At 39.3% G+C, this 19,059-nt stretch overlaps 2 protein-coding genes across 2 annotated transcripts in view; one reads left to right on the forward strand and one right to left on the reverse strand.

The window, feature by feature from the left end:
* Positions 1 to 19,059, forward strand: part of LOC145479668 (uncharacterized) — a 252,955-nt gene that overhangs the window by 83,685 nt on the left and 150,211 nt on the right. The gene's annotated exons all lie outside the window — the stretch shown is intronic.
* Positions 14,392 to 17,220, reverse strand: LOC145473927 (uncharacterized). Its single transcript, XM_081455091.1, has 4 exons — positions 16,516 to 17,220; positions 16,034 to 16,092; positions 15,493 to 15,632; positions 14,392 to 14,882 (listed from the first exon to the last, which is right to left on the reverse strand). Exons 1-4 carry the CDS (start codon positions 16,729 to 16,731, stop codon positions 14,392 to 14,394), a joined length of 906 nt encoding a protein of 301 aa, XP_081311217.1. The 5' UTR covers positions 16,732 to 17,220.

A 19,059-nucleotide genomic window follows, 5' to 3' on the forward strand; every position in this document is an offset into this window, starting at 1 on the left:
ATTAGGAGGCGAGAGGTTTTAGAATAGAGGAGATTGGGACGAAGCATGGGCGCGGCGCTCGTTCAAGAATGTTTGATTAATTTTCTGATAGATTTTCGTGTAGAATAGGACAGTTTGAGCTATTTTGACAGCAATCATTATACCAGCATTATATTATAAAGAATTTTCATCTAGGATTACATCAGAGATCCTAAAAGTAAAATAGAAATATGCTTCCTGGCTAAAAATATAAAAGCGCAAGCTTTTGGCTCTTCAACAGAACTTCCTAAAGTTCAGAAATATGCTAAGCCACATTATAATAAATGGCCAGATAACATCGCTGAATGAAGGAGAATCCAAGATCCTTAATGAATTGAAGGCTGACAGTTCAAGCATAATAATCAGTGTTCAGTTATAACTCCCATTTTTATCAAAATTGCAATGTTGCATCGTAGATTGAAATAAGAATCTATATCATCCCAGTGAAATTGGTTCAATTAGTATTTTACAGAATTAAATGCGTACCAATTTATTCAAGCATCTCAGGAAGGCAGGCATGAAAAGTATTTTTCTAAGATAAACGGTGAGACATTTGTGTTCATTCTTGTTCTCCAAAGCATTATTTTATAAAGTTCATTCCTCCCGGTGTTCGTCTGCTGCTTGATAAAATTTCTGAAGATTCCATTTTAAGATGAAGGTCTTTAAGTTCTAGGGTGCTGCAATGCATGATTGACTGGGGTTCGATTAAGAGAAAGGTAAGTCAGAAGCACTGATGCGTTATGGGGGACTGCAGGAAGAAACTACGCTAGAAGGAAATAGTGCTCGTTATAATGGCGTACCTTTTATCAAAAGGAATTCCCTTAAAGTTTAAAGTAACCGAAGAAGACTAGAAGATTGGGCGAGTGGACCTTTCAGTGAGTAAGCTTTTATGGTAGTCCATGATGTGCTCTACGAGACAAACAAGCAAACAGATTCCCTATCTCTCAGACAATCACGGGCATGGATGTGAGATATAAATTGCCGCTCATTCCACTGGCGCGCACATGTAATATTTCCCCACCGTCACCCCTAAGACCCACATCACCCCTCTAGGCGAGGCAAATTCGTGCTACTTTGAAGTCATTTCATAACCAAAGACTTTATTTTTAAGAGATTTTGAGCGACTTTTTAAGCGTTTTTTTTTTTTCTTTTCTAGAACTTTTAAAGCATTTTAGAACTTTCCCTTTAAAAAAATATGTAAAATCGGTGCTTAACTGGGTATGAAAGCCTATTAATTATCATGATAATTGTAAAGTGGTGATGGAAATATAGGCTAATCAATTGACAGAACTTAATATTAAACAAGACTAGAAAAACATTACAGCTTTAATGTCATTGGACCTACTCTTTCCTATTTTAACCCCCTTTTAACAACAATAACAATAACAATAAGGTGTAAAGGTGCTGTCTGGATGAACAATCAAGGTGGAAGTGATTTTTGCAGCACTTGTCCCAAGTGACAAAACCCTGTGGCCCAGGTCAAACGTAGCACTTTACATAACTAATGATAAGTTCTTCCGACTGAGTTTAGTCGATCTAAATTCTAATTAAGTTCGATGTTTGACCCAACGGCCGAGCTTTGAGTTTGGATCGACTCAAATTTCAATTTAGTTCGTATCATCTGAAGTTCGACGTTTAACCTGGCGCTGAGAGTCCACGTTGGTACCAATACAAGTCTTCACCCGGGTGGTGAGATGAAATAACGTTTATGATTTTTCCAGTTACCAAGACAGTTACAAATAAAACATATTCTACTTTAAAAAAACTCTAAAATCGTAATTAGATTGCTTTATAACTGATGCTAATAAATATTTATTTGTTTGATTGTTTAGTATGTCGTAACGTAGCTTGATTTTCATCCAAATGTAAGCATTTCATCAGCTTTTAATTAAAAGATCGGAGTTCATAGTTACATTAACGAAGGTTTGTCGGAAATGAGTCAACTTAAGCTTGAAAGTCGGTCATTTTCTTCTAATCTCACCAACTTAACTAACGCATTCCTTGGCCAATATGCCGCTTCAGTTGAATGTGATCCTCTTATCCAGGGTTCGATAAACCATTGCTTTTTGCAGTTTAACTTACCGGCCACCACAAGGGCCGAAGATGGGTGTAATCAGTCTCTTTGACTTGATTAACCATAACACTGGCAGAAAATCATCAGTAAGATCTGTTCCTTTTACGATAAGAGACGTTCCAGGAACTCTTTTTGTACTTCACCAAACTGGTTCAGGTGCCTGGTTGGTGTAGTATCGATGATGTAATCGTGTACGGCCGAAATGAATTATGGGGGATTAAAAGCACATGGTCAAGTGTCGAGTTGAATCTGTATTGCATGTACTTATTTTGGTTAAATCCGGATGTTTCACTGACTGTGAAAAATTACTGTTGGTTTACGCCGTAGTGGGTATAAACCAAGCCTTTCTTACAAAGAAAGTCAATTCACAGTATGCCCTCTTGCAATAAATGTCTTCTACGAGAGAATGCGCAGTACTGAGGTCACTGTGTTTTGTTCCTGGGCAAGACACATGACCCTCACTTTTTTGGTATCCGCACAGGTGTAAAAACGGGTAATGTTGGGTCAATTAATGCTGATGATGACCCTGCGATGGATTAACATTTCATCCAGGGTCCCGTTGCTCCAATCAAATCTACTTTGAAAAGCCACTTCTTTGAAAAGCTGTTAGGTTGGATTCCAATCCTGAAAGAGTCAAAAAGTCTCAAACCATAATCACTATAGTCATGCCTTCGGTGGCATGATCCCGTTCAAAGGCGAAATTATACAACTTCTTTGGCTGTATGACAGATCATTCATTGTTGTCATATTTTGCTCTAGTTTGCCATTATCCCTGTGCGCAAACCGACAAGTCATAGTGTGTCCACAGTACACACTATTGCTTCGAGGCCAAATTCAACGCCTGGTATTGGCGACTATCTTCAGGTTGACGTACGTCAGCATGTCGTAGGAGGTCAGAAAGTGGTTTGTTTCAGAAATTCCCAATTCACCTCAATTTTGACTCAGCTTGATGGCCTTTTTCAGTTGATGTGGTTTAGGACGTTTTCGTAACCTATTCTTTTTCTTGACACTTTTCCTCCCGATAACTTTTCGTTTTAGGTACAGCTGAGATCGGTAAATGACGGCATTACAACATTTTGGAGAACACTTTGGAGCACACGAAGATGGACAAGGAGATGGACAGTGATTAGTATAGACTGGCTGTAGGGGGAGAGTTGGAGAGGAGTAAGCACCGCGATACTGCTGCGACAACGCAATGCAGCAGGATGGAGGGCAAACCGCTGTGCATGATGTTTGGCATTGAGGTGCACAGACCAAGGATATCTGTGCATGTTCCATACAACCTATGGATGACAATAAAAATTCATTTTAAATATTATACGCGTTTAATTATGTCCAAAGTCTCTGTTAAATTCCCAACAGCATTTTTGTTAATGATCAACTTCAGATGAAACGACGCGCTTTCAAAATGTTTTTGCACTCTGCTGTTGTATTTTGTACAGTTTTCTTTTTATTCTTATTCGGCGCGAAATTAGACAACTTCAAGCAACTTACATGGTATACCAGGCGACTTTGTTGGGTATGTTCTTGAAATCTCGATAGTTGTTGCACCAGGTGTCTTCCCTGGATTGGAAGAGGTGATGATCGGACGAAAGAAAAAAACATAAAATGAAAAATCACAACCTGTTCAATCAATTATTAAGTTACAAATCAAAAATCGTTACGTACGTACCTACGTTAAAATGCCAATCGATGAGTGTTTCAAAAATATGTGTTGAGTAGCACGAGGCAGCCAAGGACAAAACAAAGGTCATTCTAGTTTTTGAACATTCATATTGTTGGAAGCAGGCCAATCAAATCAGACGTCACTAATGACCCCATCATTGTGCTGGTAGGTAAAGTCTGCATGCGAGCCAAGTGGCCCATCAGGCCGGAGCTTATCCCGGTTTCTGTAGCATGAAGCGACTAGGAGTATTTCTACTCCCCCCTGGATGGGATGCTAGTCCATCGCAGGGTTACCCTCAGCATTAAGTTCGCCGGTACCCGTTTATACACCTGGGTGGAGAGAGGCACCGTGAGAGTAAAGTGTCTTGCCCAAGAACACAACACAATGTCCCCGGCCAGGGCTCGAACCCGGACCGCTCGATCCGGAGACGGGCGCACTAACCATGAGGCCACCGCGCCTCCCACATCATTGTGCTGACAAAGTATTATTAACTTCGATGAGACCGTAGCTTTGATTAAAGTTTAACGAACCTTTTTGCTCACTTACGTTTCGTTACGGGAATTGTACCCTTGCTGGTAGGAGACGTGTTTGTGGTTTGCGTAGATATCGTTGGCTGCGTTGGTCTCGTGGAAACAGAACTTGGAGAAGCGTTCCTTATTGTGGTTCCGGGAGTAGCTTTGGTAACTGACAGAAAATAACGTTTGGCAAAGTTGTAAAGGCATAATAAAAAAATCATTGTGACGATTAATGCTGAATTACTTATTTACTTACTTAGGGGAGCAGGGATGGAGCAGTGGTGAGAGCGCTCGCCTCCCATCAGTGTGTCCCGGATGAGATTCCCGGACCCGGCGTCATTTGTGGGTTGAGTTTGTTGTTGGTATTCTACTGTGCTCCGAGAGGTTTTTCTCGGGGTACTCCGGTTTTCCCCTCTCCACAAAAACCAACATTTTCAAATTCCAATTCGATCCTGGAATGCTCGGGCATTTCTGAACGAGTTCTTGTGAACTAGTTGGTGCTCCATGGGTAAACAAATTACATATTTACAATTATTTTATCTTATTTTTACGTTTTGTTACTGGGCCAGTCGCTTTGTTGCTAGGCAGCGAGTTTGAAGTCCTTGTAGTTACTGCAGGGCGCATTGGCCTAGTAGCAACAGAGCTTCGAGATGTGCTTTTTGCAGTGGATCTTGAAGCCGCTTTAGTAACTAGTAAGATGTACAACGAAGTTCCAATGATAAACAGCCAGGCACGTTTTATTGAAAAAAATAAGCGTCGACCTAATTATATTCTTGCTTACCTTTTACCGTTTTGGGGACAGTAGCTTTGCTACTAGGCAACGGTTTTTTGGTCCGTATGGTCACTGCAGGGCGCGTTGGTTTCGTGGCGACAGAACTGGGAGAGGCGCTCTTTGAAGTGGTACCGGGGGTCCCCTTAGTAGCTAAAAAAAATGACGCACATATCTACAGCTTAGTTCTGAAGACTTTAATTGGCTTAGCGTCAACCTAAGCAGTATTTTGTCCACGTCTCGATCTTGTTTGATTACCTTTCGGCTGGACCCCTTGCTGCTAAGCGACGAGTTTGTGATCTGTATAGTTCATGCGAAAAGCGTTGCTTTTGCAGCAACAGAACTTGCAGAAACCATTATTGCAGTGGTACTGAGAGAAGCTCTCGTGACTTATTTAGAAACAAGAGCTTTATTATAAATAGCATCCTTAAGTAGGGTTATAAATGAATTAAGCGTCCATTAATTATTTCCTCACTTGCCTTTTGTTACTGGAATTGTAGCCTTGCTGCTAGGTAACCAACCCGTAGTCTTCTTAGTTTCTACAGGATTTGTTGGTCTCGTAGCCACAGAATTTGGAGAAGTGATTTTTGTCTTAGTCTTGGGCGTCGTTTTGGTTGCTATATAGTAAAGTAACAATTTATCATTATCATTTGGTGTTAATTAAAAATTAAATGAGGTATTTCAGTTTCTCTTTACGCTTTGTTAATGGAATCGTAGCTTTACTGCAAGGCAGCCGGCTTGATGTCCGTTTCGTCTTTGGTTTTGTTGCAACAGACCGCGGTTAAGAGGGGTTCGTCCCAGCCGTGTGGCGTGTGGTTTTTGTGATTGATAATAAAACGACAAAGAAAACCCAAATACGTCACACGACAGTGACGCAATTATAAAGCAATACGTATTCATCTTTCTAATATCTGTTTGAATACAATAATAATTTATAGATCAATTTTATGGTATTTCATATCTATGGGTTATAAAACAATGCCGTAGTTCGGAACTATTGTAAGTTAAGTATCTTCCAATCCAATAGATTGGAGAAGCCATTTGGATCACTGATCGGTGTCGGTCGTTTTATAGGATCAACCTATTTTGTTTGCAGCATAAGAGGATGATTTTCTCTTGTTCATGGCTGGCTCATAGTTCTATATTTTATACTTACCCGTTGGTCTTTGGGTCGGCTTAGTAGCTGGTTTCTTTGTACTGGGCAGACCCTTCCCAGGGTTCAAAGTCCTTCTTGTGGATGGTAACCTGGTCGGCCTTGCTGGTCGTTTTGTCCCTAAAGATGCAGGTTTTACTTTTGAAGCAAAGTATGTAATACCAAAGAACATTCAAACTTTCACTATTGGAGTTCTGGACCACTTTCTAATAGTTAACTAAGAAAGGTTTTAAACATATTATTCTAGGTAATATGGAAACGACGTTTGTTAATGTTAGAATTTCACTTACGTTTTGTTGCTGGATTCGTGCCCTTGCTGCTAGGTGACGAACTGGTTGTAGGATTTGTTAGTTTTGTTGGCTTTGTAACAACTGGACTTGGTAAAACACTTTTTGTAGAAGCACTGCGAGATGCTGTATGGGAAAAAGAGAACCTAAATTTTGCTATTCATTCCATATAATTATGCAACCAACGTTTAGATGCGAATATAGGATTTTAATGCCACGATAAAACAAAAAGATTAATCGTTTACATGGCTAGCAATTGTATATTTTAAGTTCAAGATCGCAACTTTGCCTGCGATTGACTTGTAAGATACGGGACAAAGAATTAGAACCCATACCTGAAGTATTCGTGTCCCCGTTTTCACATTGTATTCTCACTACATGTATTTTCCACGAACAACAGTGGGGGTATCAATGGACCTTTTTGACGATGTCAAGCTACATAAACAATTTTTCATTTTTTTTTTGTCATATATTAGCAAAACAGCCACTTCTTTCCTCTATACATGTAGATCAATTTAATTACATACATATGCTAAGTTTCATAAGAGTCAGGCCCGTACCTGGTAACAGGCAAACACACTAAATCATCATAGTCACACTAAATACCGCGGAAGAGAATTTACGCATGCAAATTGCCTCAGTCATAATTTCTTCATGGACATTGCCTCAGTCATAGTTTGTTCTGGGTACGGCCCTGAGAATCCATTGTAGGCTCATGAAAACATGGGAACAAGCTTGCCAATTTTTACAAAGAAATGTTTGCCAGATGGGCAAGCGCGGCTACATTCAACGACACTTACGCCTGGTAGCTTTACTTGTCCCTTTACTTGTTGGTGTTGCTGTTTTGGTCGGATGCTTGATCTGTGTGGTTTTCGTTTTTGGAGTCGTTGCTTTCGTCGTCAGAGGGGTCGTTTTAATCGGAAGGAAACATGGTTTACTTGATGTATCACTTGCTATAAGAACAAGAAAAAAATAGTCCGTTACTCCCAATGAAAATGTTCCCACAGTGCTGATAGACACTAAATAAACAAATAAATCTTGAACGATATAATACACATCTGCAGCCAAGAAAAAACTAACATCAGAATCCTCCGTAGGAAAAAAAACTTGGCGACTGGTATACATTTACCCATAGTTCATAGTGCAAGAAAACACCGACAATGCCCATTAGTACGAACAGGAAAGTTCTAAAACCTTCAAACCCAGCAAGCACAGTTTTGTTAGTACAGGGAAAAATATGTGCAAACATCACAAAACAGTGCAAAACAATATTGTGCCTAATGGGGTGTGTTAGGTTTGCGAGGTATTGTGGTAAAATGTTCAGCCGCCATCTTTTTTCCTCCGATCAACAACAACACACACTTTATCACCAAAGTAGAAAAACTCTTAGTTACAAAAAAATGTAATTGAGACAGAAAATTAGGTATATTCACCCAGAATAATCATCACTTTATCATTATTAATCATGATTCTTTGGTTTTAGTCTACGGTGACTTTCCAATATTAGTTCTTCTCCCTTGAGGCACTGATTACCAACATCGTTAGCAGTATACACTCACGTTCTCCTAACTTGTAAACAAAGATGGAATTTTCAGCTCCAGCGCAGGGTTGGCTTTCACATGTCAGGTCACATGGTTTGTAGTCGGAGGTGAAACACTGTCTTGTTGGCCCGTCTCTTTTGTATGTGCTCAGTCCGCCATCTCCAGAGTAACAATCGGCTGGTCAAGAACAAAAAACAAATCATAGATGTCTGAGATACTTTTGGGCCTGTTTTACAAAAGGAATAAATATGTAGTATAAAATAATTCCATGTACAAAACTTAATGAACGCGAAATAGTAGTAAAGATGGGGTCTTTTCCACCGTTTTTTTGCACACTGAGTTGGCGTTTATAAGTAAAAAAAAATCAACCAAGGTACTTGTTATATCATTTAACACTGAATTCTTACCTTGCATATCGACATATAGCGCCAAATAAATTTGTTTTTTTATGGAGAGACAGATCGGCTAGATGATTTGTGACAGAATAGTTTCACATGTTGGGGAAAGACTTTTACGCAACATTATTGACCGACTTTTTTTAATCGTAAATCATGCGTTTTGGGATGAATAGTAGGAATCATTCTTCAAATCCATTATGCACACTTATTATGCGATTATGTTAGTTCAGAGGGCCAATAACTTAAATAAAACAATCAGATTGCTCCATTGTCGGTCCAATATTCCCTAAGTATCGGACCGGACACTGCCTCGAATGATCACGCAAGATCACTCTTGAAGATTTTCGGGTAGCAAAGGTCGTGTAATAAATTTCTTATTAACCAAGTTTGCTCGAGACCGTACCAGAAGAATATCGGTCTTCGGTCTGTTGTTTTTGTTTTTGTTTTTTGTTTTTTACGGATTTCCCTGCATCGGTCCATGCTGTCAACACCTCGGACCGATATTCTCCCACTACGGCCCTCGCGCTTGGTTAATAAGATATATGTATGGACTTGAACATTTTGATAAGCACATGAAATCATAACTGTTCATAATTGTTCATACCAAATTTCTCTATACCAAAAACTTCATAACCAAATTTCTTGCACTCTAATGCACATCTTTTGATTAAGTAGTCAAGATAACGTCGATCGTAAATCTCCTTGGCGTATTTTATGCCACTATATTTCGGTGAGGATTCATCACGGTCTGTGAACAACAGATGATGAAGAGGGCGTTGCTCCTGCCAGTTGTCTTTATAGCATCCTAGCCTCCTGTAGGCTGATGCTGAAAATAAAATAAAACACTTGTGAGACCAAATGTTGTCTTTATTTCTAACTTAATGAGTCCTAGTTGTTTTATCATGCCTGGAGACTAGACCAGTACCTTCTTTTTTCAGTAGATAGAAACGTTATTTGTTTACATTTATTTGTTTTAAAACAAAGGTAATACACGTTATTTTACACCTTAAAACTTGTTGAAAGTTGTTTGTGTTTATCTCATCTCATATTTTTGTAGTTCTTTTTTTTCTGCTCAAACCCTATTAAAAGATAACAGTTTTAAACAAAAGGGACTTCCTCTATTGACGTACGCCTCTGTTTAAAGACGGTTACGCGCATTACATAATCTGTCACAGTAAACTAGCAAGCAGCTGCCATCACCACATTTCCATTTGTCTTTTTATTTTTCTGAAAAATACGTCTCAAAACTATAACCACACATAAATAAATAGCAACTACTGAAACTTAAAATGGTTGAAGGTAATTACCGTCTACGTAAATCCAAAAAATGACACAAAGAATCCTTGAAAGGCTGCACATTCTACGCTATAGTCTTGAACGTGACTCCTATCAAGAAAAAAAATAGTAAAGTATACCTTTAACTAAAGTTTTGTGGCAGACTCATATATAGCAGTTGTTGATTGAAGGGCACTCTAGGGATAGGAATGAAATGCGATCACTTCATTACCATGTACGTTTAGTAGAAGATCGGTCAGCCGGCCGGTTGCTTTACTTCATGCTGCAGCTACATCGTGCTGACGAGAAGCAACCAGTTCGAAACAGCTGTCAGCGGTTGCCATTCTTGGCTTTCAGTTTGGACTCCAAGATGTCGTTGTCCCGCGTACTAATCAGCCTTGCTTCATTATTATGTTTCTATTTTTGGCTGATCGATCTTTTACAGATCCCACGTACACCGGCAGCATTTTCGTTTGTGGTCTCCTGCATCATTTTATTTAATTTTGTTTGTTAGTTGGGTTCATGCAAGAGACGATGAAGGGAAAGTGAGTCAATCCCCCCGTACAGGACTTATTCCCAAAGTAATCCCTCTCAAGTTATTTGTAGATCACAACCGGGGTCAGAAATCCCAGGGGATCTAGATATGGCTAATTTTGTGACGCGGATTTTGCCCACGTGAACCGCCTAAGCGACATCTTCCATCAAAACATCCACGCAAGGCGCGTGGTAACATGTTAAATTACCCCCGGGAGGATTGGGTACCCCGTCTAAACATAACTTAAGAGGGACTACCTTAGGAATAAGGCCTATACAGGGGATTAAATGTCTTATCACTCTCTTTTGATGTGATGAAAATAGTCGCCGACTCGTGCGCTTCAGCCAAAACAATTTATACGCCAGAGGTCAGAGGCGATACTAAATCTTGCAATCAGTAGAGAAACAACTTAAGTGGCTCTTTGCGGCTCTTTTCGGCTCTTTTGTATTCTCTCTATAGTCCTTACTCTCCCGTAAAACTTTTCTTGGATCATTCCCTGTTAGGAATTTCTTCCTGCCTTGAACAGCGAAAATTGGAAAATCAGCTTACCAAAGTGCAAGGACTTTCAGAAAAGACAACGTACGTTTGACATGAGGATTTCCTTTGTGCGATCAAAGTTCCATCTCCGCGCGTTCTGGAGTTATTCACAGTGAATTTGGCACGTGCAAATGTGCCCTTGGCCACATTTATATGTCCTGAACTATTACATTACATAAAATACAAATTATTTAATAGATAACTCAAACCAAGGGACTGCCTCCCAGATATATGTCCTTAGAAAATATATTCTACTTCGTAACAGCTGGAATTCGTCTTTTACCTCACAACATCATCTCCCTTCAATACCAAGTCACGAATGACTTTAGACAGGAACCCTAGAGGCTGCCGGCATGAATGGTCCACCACTTACATTGTTAAAGGGCCATCTAGCGCAAGTAGTTACCAATTAACCTTAGAAGAAGCTCGTACTTTAAGGATAATGGTTTAACCTTCGCTTCTGCTGTGACAGACATGAAAAAAGTCTGTTGTTTTGTTGCTTGGTTGGTAAATGGCTAGCCGAGAGCTCTGCTTGATACTGTAGACTTACACAACACACACCAAACATGTTTTCACATGCCAACCAACCTAGAAGTAAATCAAGCAGGTACCGGAATTTCTGGAATTTGTTAGCATTTAGGTTCAGGAAAAGCACACGTTATTGAACAGTCAATCTTTTCGTGGTTTCTTAATGCTCTATACAAGATTTTCCTTCATGCCACACTTGATACAGTGTCCAGTACTATTATTTGTGCCACTTTATAATTAAACTGTCGCCTCTATGTAATACTATCTACTTGCTAAATAAAATAGATGTCCATTATCCTTGATTCAAAATGAAAAGAGGAGGGCATGGGGGAGGCTTCTCTAATTTAAAGTTAATTTGTTTCTTCCTTCAATGTACTTCCTCGCATCACGATTCTGAATAAGCCTAATCAGAATTCATTTACAAAACAAACAGCAAAATTGATGTTTTAACAGTTTATTTTGTAAAACTAGTAATTAACTAATTGCTTCTGATTCACCTGGTTGTTTTCTTTAGGATTTGACATGTGGTCGTCACTCATGCAAATTACAGCTCGTCAAAAGATGAAATTAACCGTGCCATGTGCGAAATATGAGACTGTAACCTTTTTTTCTTTTTTCTTTTCATGCAATAATCCTTGATGTGATGCTATTATAAACATATGCTTTATTGAAATGGCGTGAAAAAATATTGAAGAAATATTGTTTGAGTTCTTTTTTGCAAGTTTTTGGACCAAGCGGTAGGCGAAATACATAAATGTAGTAGTTGGTTTGAGCCCAGATATTATTATACCAGTTGTTCGTATAGTGTGATCGTCCTGGCTAAGGTAGTTCTGAAAAGAACTGTTGTTGGTGATTCACGTTTCGAAACTCATCTTCAGAGTCAAGTGAAATTGGTTATCAGTCGCTGGTGTTATGATGATGTCTGGTCCATTGAAATTGATTGGTCAGTTTACCCGTGACGGTATTGGTTGAAGTACTCGTTTAAAGTTTGTCTACAGTCATTCGTCGGTTCTAGTAAGTCTCAGCTTATCTATTGCTAGTCCAATTTAGTCGCTCGGTTTGTTGCGAATAATATAAGTCGTTTGTAAGGTGCTGGTAGTTGTTAACATAGGTTAAGGGGCATTCGTTTTAAGATGGTGTAGCAAACATAACAGAGTTAGATTTTGGAACTGATGAAAAAAAAAAAAAAAGCCAAAGCCGATAATGATATGTTATAAAACACGATCAGCATGAAAAGACGAGTATCAAGCTCATCTCTCATAGTCATGGAGTTTATGACGCCAGTTTTGTCTTTGGTTTCTTTGTATGCCTTTTGATATAGACTGGTACGTGTGTGAAATGATAATACACAATTTCTGTGTCTTGCCAAGCTCGCTTCCAGACGAGGACCACCTTCCTGATGTTCATCTTGATCAGGAACACGATGGTTTTATGGGGCGTGATACTTAAAGGTATTATAATTGTTCTCGCCATGAAATATAGTGTTCTACACAATCATGTTTGACGTCAAAATATATCGGTAGGATTTTGAGTGTAAACACTGTCAGCGAAGCGTCAAATTGCTGGGGCCACTTGAAACTGATGCCTGGCGGTGGTCACCGGGGTAGGCAAGAATCATATCCAGGGATGGCAGCAGCAAGTAACTAACTTTATCATTCCATGCATTTTTTTTCTTCCCTTTCATTGGCCTAGTGCCTACCACGAGACCTGCAAATAACTTCCTACAAATAATGGTCTGCTCATGAGTAATACTGTCTAAATGTGTTTTGCTGCAAATAATATTCTGCTCGTGCGTAATTGCAAGCACGCTCTTATGTGCTTCGGGAGATAATTGATCTGCTCCCACTGACAAATCACGATATTTTGTTCAAACTCCTTCAATAATAGACCTTTCCCACATTCCACCTCAGTGCGTATGAAAAATAGCACCAGAGCGAGGTTGGGGTGGACATTTTTATACATTAGCTATATTTCTGTCCACCTGACCTCGACTTGGCGCTATTGTTTGTTGGAATGCGGGAAAGGTCTATTGGTGATTGTTAAGTTTTCTAGTGCGATAGACCCAAGTTGATGGCACAGTAACAAATAACAATACGATGAATAGATCAACACGTTTGTTTCTCCATGCTGCGAAAGATGGAGCTTTTTGAGGCCCTAATGCAGAGCCACGATATTTGTGAAGTCTCTCTCCATAAGTTTTTTCTCCGAAAATAGTCTATAGGAAGAAGATGTTTTGTTTTGGGTAGTAGAAACAAAAATGGGACTTCGTAGTCACTAACACATGCAGACCCATCCATAAATGAAGTACATTTGCAGTTCTCGTCGGTTTGTCTAGGCTTGATAAGTGTGGGAAACTATTCTTAGTGTTTACCCTTGGTACCATTTGGTATTTCCCTTTGTTTCGCATATACACTAGCTATGCGACCCTTTCGAGTGGTATACCTAGGAATATCCCACGAGTCACTTAGCGTATTGTCTCGCTATGCACAAGAACCTTTAGACGAGTGTGTATGACGAGAAAATACAAGTGGCAACTGGGATATCCCATGGTGTACCACCAGAAAGTGTTACAGACTATTTTATACCATGCCATAGAAAAAAAAAAACAGTGGCAAACATAATCAATGCAGCCCACGGTATAAAGGTTGGTTGTGATAGCGTCGCGTATACAACGGCTTTCCTGTATTCTGATTGCTGTACTTTCTATGGAATCGTATAAGGATATATTACCACACACCTGAACAAAGGAGAATGCCAAATTGTGGCAAGGGTAGAATTGAACCACAACATCAACAACAACAACAACAACAACAACAACTTTATTTGTCCCCAACTTCAACTATTTAAGTTTAACTAAATATCAAGCCTTTAAAAATGAATACAAGTTGCACTAATAACTATAAGTTTGGTTTGTATTTTTGGACCCAAAACACATATGTCAATAACAAAGACAATAAGGGCCTTATAAAGAAAGCGTAGCCTAAGCTCAGTAGGTGAATGGTGTTGACGGACAAAGAGTACTGTCAACAAAATTAAATCTCCACGTGTTTTTTAGATAGTAAACTCTTTAATACAAAACTTCATGCATTTTGGTTCTACGTTCTAGTCATATTTTTGTGAGTAACCTCGACCTTCCAAGTATGTAAGTGATGTCGCTTCCAGTAGTTTACCATCTGTGGGCGGTAGATAGTATAGCAACAAGCAGGTGTACAACTTGGTGCACAGATCTCTCCACATGGGACAGCGCATTGAGCAGGTTGGGATGAGGATACTGTAGGTGATTGGAAAGAATAACTGACAGTTGGCAGTGGGACTGCAGTTGTACAGCAGCTTGGTGTACACGCAGAGCTGCACGTCAAATTACACTCGGACGGACAAAACGAGGGTGGTACCAGCCTATGATAAATTACAGGCTGAGGATGGTAGGCTGCAACGGGATATAACGGGGTTGATGTAGACATCTTGTCATAACAACCTGCAACAAAAACCCGTATGAATAAGTCGACGTGTTTATTTCTTTGAATTGTTAGAAAGCGAAATCTCTGGATTGCCACTCTTTTATTGGTCTTCGTTCCAGTTGTTCTAACTATGGGATATGCGAGAGGTTTTGCATTGAAGAACGGTTACAGCAAAGTCGAGCTGAAAGACTTTTTTAGAAGATGTGGTTAACGGATGGAATTCCTTTCCCATCAACGCTCCTTACTTAAGACTGTTCTTCAAAGTAAGACCAGAGCTACAACCTTCAGTAGTCTCGCTTCAAAACTGCGTACAAGGTGAAAAGAAGTGATCCATATTGCTGAATGTCCTTAATATAACAGCTCAACTGATAATTTTGCCTACGCTTTACTACGAACCAAGAAAATATTTTATCTCTAAAATGTCAGTTGTACAGGCATCCAATATCAGTTAAACGTGCGACGCTGTATCGGTCTTATGACACTGAACACGGTTAAGTTTAGTTACTTTGTAGCGTAAACTACAATTTAGAAAGCAATCAGTAACTCTGACTAGAAGTACAAAAACATGAAAGAACGGCATTCACACCATAGCAATATAGTCGATATCTATGGCAATAAATGCAGGTATTCCTATCTATGCTCGATAGCTGTGGAAAACGGAAAGGCAGAGTTCATAATACATGTAGGCAGTTTAAAACCAATTTTTCGACAATTAAGTCTTAACAACATCACAATTACCACAATCTCCTACAGCTGGAAAAACCCTCATATTGCCAAGCTTCCGTGACTCAATTTTGTTAAACAGTGCTCCCAAATGTTTGCCTTTCTCTCTGAACTTGATAAGTACTGTGGAAACAATCTTCATTTCAAAGCCAGAACTAAATGATTAATCCAAAACAAAAATGAGTAAACAAAACAACATTAACATTTGGCTAGCATTACAAATACTTTAGCCATGACACTTATCGGTCATGGTGCCTCAAAACATGATCTTGATTAGGCTCTCCCAAGGAAACACAGTTGAGCTGTTGGCTGCTTGAGGATGTTAATTTTCTGACAATTATTAAAAGCGTTTTGCTAACTGCTTTGGCTACACTGTATCTCTCGTACATGTGATATGTACATGACACATATTTTATCTGTGCGAGTGAACAAAAAGCAAAAAATCCCAATGCTGAAGCATCATTAAAGAACCCTCGAAAATTTTAAAGGAGTTATCCCGAGCCGTGCTAAGTGACACAGTTGGTGTTAGCCAGTGAGAATACGGTATGATAATTACCTAAATCTGAGAACTTGAACTTCTTCAAACTGTTCATCATCATCATATGCTTGCAAAATCTGAAATTTAAAGTTCCAATTTGAGACGATGAGTTGAGATCTAGAACGGTATTGAATGTAAGCAGTAATGTTAGTGTTGATGTACCTAAGTTGGTAATACAGCTGCTTGTATTGTTTGTTTGTTTGTTTGTTTCTTCGCTGAAGTTGTTCATTGTATCTTGAATCCGTGAATAAAACTGACTGGCGGACTAACTGTTCGACTGGCTGACGGACTAACTGACTGACTGGTAGACTGACTAACTCACTGACTGACTGACTGACTGACTGACTGACTAACTGACTGACTGACTGACAGGCAGACTAACAGACTGACAGACTGACTGACAGACAGACTGACTGACTAACAGACTGACAGACTCACTGACTCACTGACTCACTGACTGACTCACTCTATCCTAGAGGCTGTTTATAATCATTACTAACTCCTAATTCAATTTCCCGGCGGTAGTCCATGAACTTGGAAGATTGATAACTTTCCAAATCATCAGTGTAGGTAAATTCGTCCAAGAGGATCGTGGTCCTGTAAGAAGAACCTAACAACGTAAATAAAAGACACGGTGATGAGCCCAATGCAGGGATAAAACGAAGCTCGCTGAGTGCCTCTTTACCTCTAAACTTGTTAAACAAGTACAAGACCATGTACACTTACCTCATGTTTTCAAACGAAAAAGAGTGGATATACAATAAAGAAAAAAGTAAATAGAAACGTTTTTACAAAGCGAGGCCCAAACCCGATTTAGATATGAAATGGATACAAATTCAAAAGGTTACCACTGAAAAATAGCACGTACGGTTTTTATCCAGGAGCGTACAAGAACCCTGTGGTAAACGTAAAGAGCACATCACCTTACATCAAATCGCATAGCACTTATCACCTCTAGTCTCCAAAAAAATCAATTTCTCTCTCCTTCTTAAGATACTTACATTCAAGTTCCGATATACTGGACCTGGAAGATTTGGCGATCTTTAGAAGCTTCTTCTGGATTAATGAATGACTCACAGCTTTTTGAGTTTTCTCTTTTGGCGCTGTGACTTTGGCAATGTTTCAAAAAAGAAAAAAAAAAACAATTAGCATCTAATCAAAGCAACTGTGGCAATGCTGAAGTGTTATGAAGTCCATAGATACCCTGGAAATAAAATCTATTTCGAAAGGCAGTAAAAGAGCATCAGGCAATGAAAACTATTCTAAAATATTTTAATGCACACGTATGGGGGGGAAAACCTTTCTGAAAATAGGATGGAATTAAAAACGCAGCAGTTGGTCAATGAACACTAATGAAGCCTTTACGTTGGCGGAGATGATTGTCACTTAGATGTGAAAAGAAAAGAATAAGACTTCTTTATCCCTGAGTAAACTAAAATCTCGTCAAGAAAAAGAAAAAGCAACTTCATGGCTGTGTTCAAAACTAGAAGCCTCGGCAAAGGTCTGTGATATATAAATGGTGTCAAAACCAATGTAAAAAAAACATCCATGAGGATGTAAAAAGGGAGTAACCACAGCTAAGGAAACCGTTTTCTTAATGAAATACAATGTAAGTACTTTATATTCTCTATTGTGTCTTCAATAGATTTTTTCCTATAATCTAAATCATCCACTGTTCTTTCGTCAAGCTGAATCAGGCAATGCTAAAACTAATTTTGTATATCTAATAGCAAGTACAACAAACCTGTTAGTTTAAAAACAAAAACGCTATGCTTTTCTCCGACACACAGTGCTGAAGTGTCTTGACAAAGGTCAAAGTTCATCGTAACACAGTGTGGACTCAAGTCTGACTGGGAGAAGGTGGGTGAATGATCGTCACTTGAATGACATTCCCCTCAGATAAAAAAAAATAAACATTGTTTACTATTAAGCTGTAACGTTACCATAGTGGAAGAGAGAGCATACAAAGCCGGCAGACCAGGCCTAAAATCAACACCATACTTCAGGCCATTGGCTATAGTAGCGCTAACGTGGGCGCCGTTAAGCAGAGGAAACCGGAAGGGGGGGGGGGTACTCAAAGAAACACATCCATGTGCAGATTGGCAGAAAAGAAGCAGGATAGATTTGTTTATGTACCGTGTATTTAGAGCCAACCTCTGCTCCACCAGAGGAGCAGGTATGACAGGAAGAATGGTGATGATGACTTCCGGCTTGAGATGAAAGATTTCAATTCCGTTTTAAACCCCGTCCATTTTTTATTGTAAAGGTAATTGATTTTTATAGTTTCTGCTAAAAATTGAATATCAAATAGCATCAGTCCACACCCTACTTCAGACCGTTATGGCTCAAAAAGCAGTAACCTTCAGCTCCATGGATGAAGGTAATGTAAGAAATACCCCCTCCCCACCTCCCCTCGTGAACCAGTCACGTGCAGGTATTAGTGTACAGTAGTCGTGTATTGAATGCAAGGACAAGGCTCAGTGAATCGTTATTACCATAGTTTGTCAGTCCAAACACTGCATATCCCTTAACTTTCGTGGCCTTTGCGCATCTACAAGCCAAGTCAGGCAGATAAGCGTTAAATTCTTGGTAAGCGTATTTTAACCCACTCCATTTGGAACTGGACGATTTACGGTCTGTGAATAAAAGATCGGATAGAGGGCGGCCTTTTTGAGTTTTTTCCTTGTAGCACCCTATCCTCTGGAAACTTACGCCAGGACATCTTTGGCCTTGAAAAAAAAACAAATTCTTAATGCAATACATAAATCCTTTATAGTTTCCATAAGTTCAGTCTTTTTCGATCCTCCAGTTTTTATTTATTTTGTAAGATAATAGATTTGAGCTAATAAAACTGATTTGGGGTGAGGTAAGCGTGAAAAACGAATAGCAAGTATTTTTTGATCAAACAAGTAATTACTTTTGGTATCAGCTTAGAGGGCTGATGTGTATATTTTTCCGGAGGATTTAACTTCCCTTCGGGAGTCCAAGCATTGCTTTTTTGAATTTGAGCTATGCCTCCCAGTACTAGACTTTGAATCTTGGCG

This window comes from Orbicella franksi, chromosome 2, assembly GCF_964199315.1.
Source record: "Orbicella franksi chromosome 2, jaOrbFran1.1, whole genome shotgun sequence".
In the NCBI taxonomy this organism is placed as follows: domain Eukaryota; kingdom Metazoa; phylum Cnidaria; class Anthozoa; order Scleractinia; family Merulinidae; genus Orbicella; species Orbicella franksi.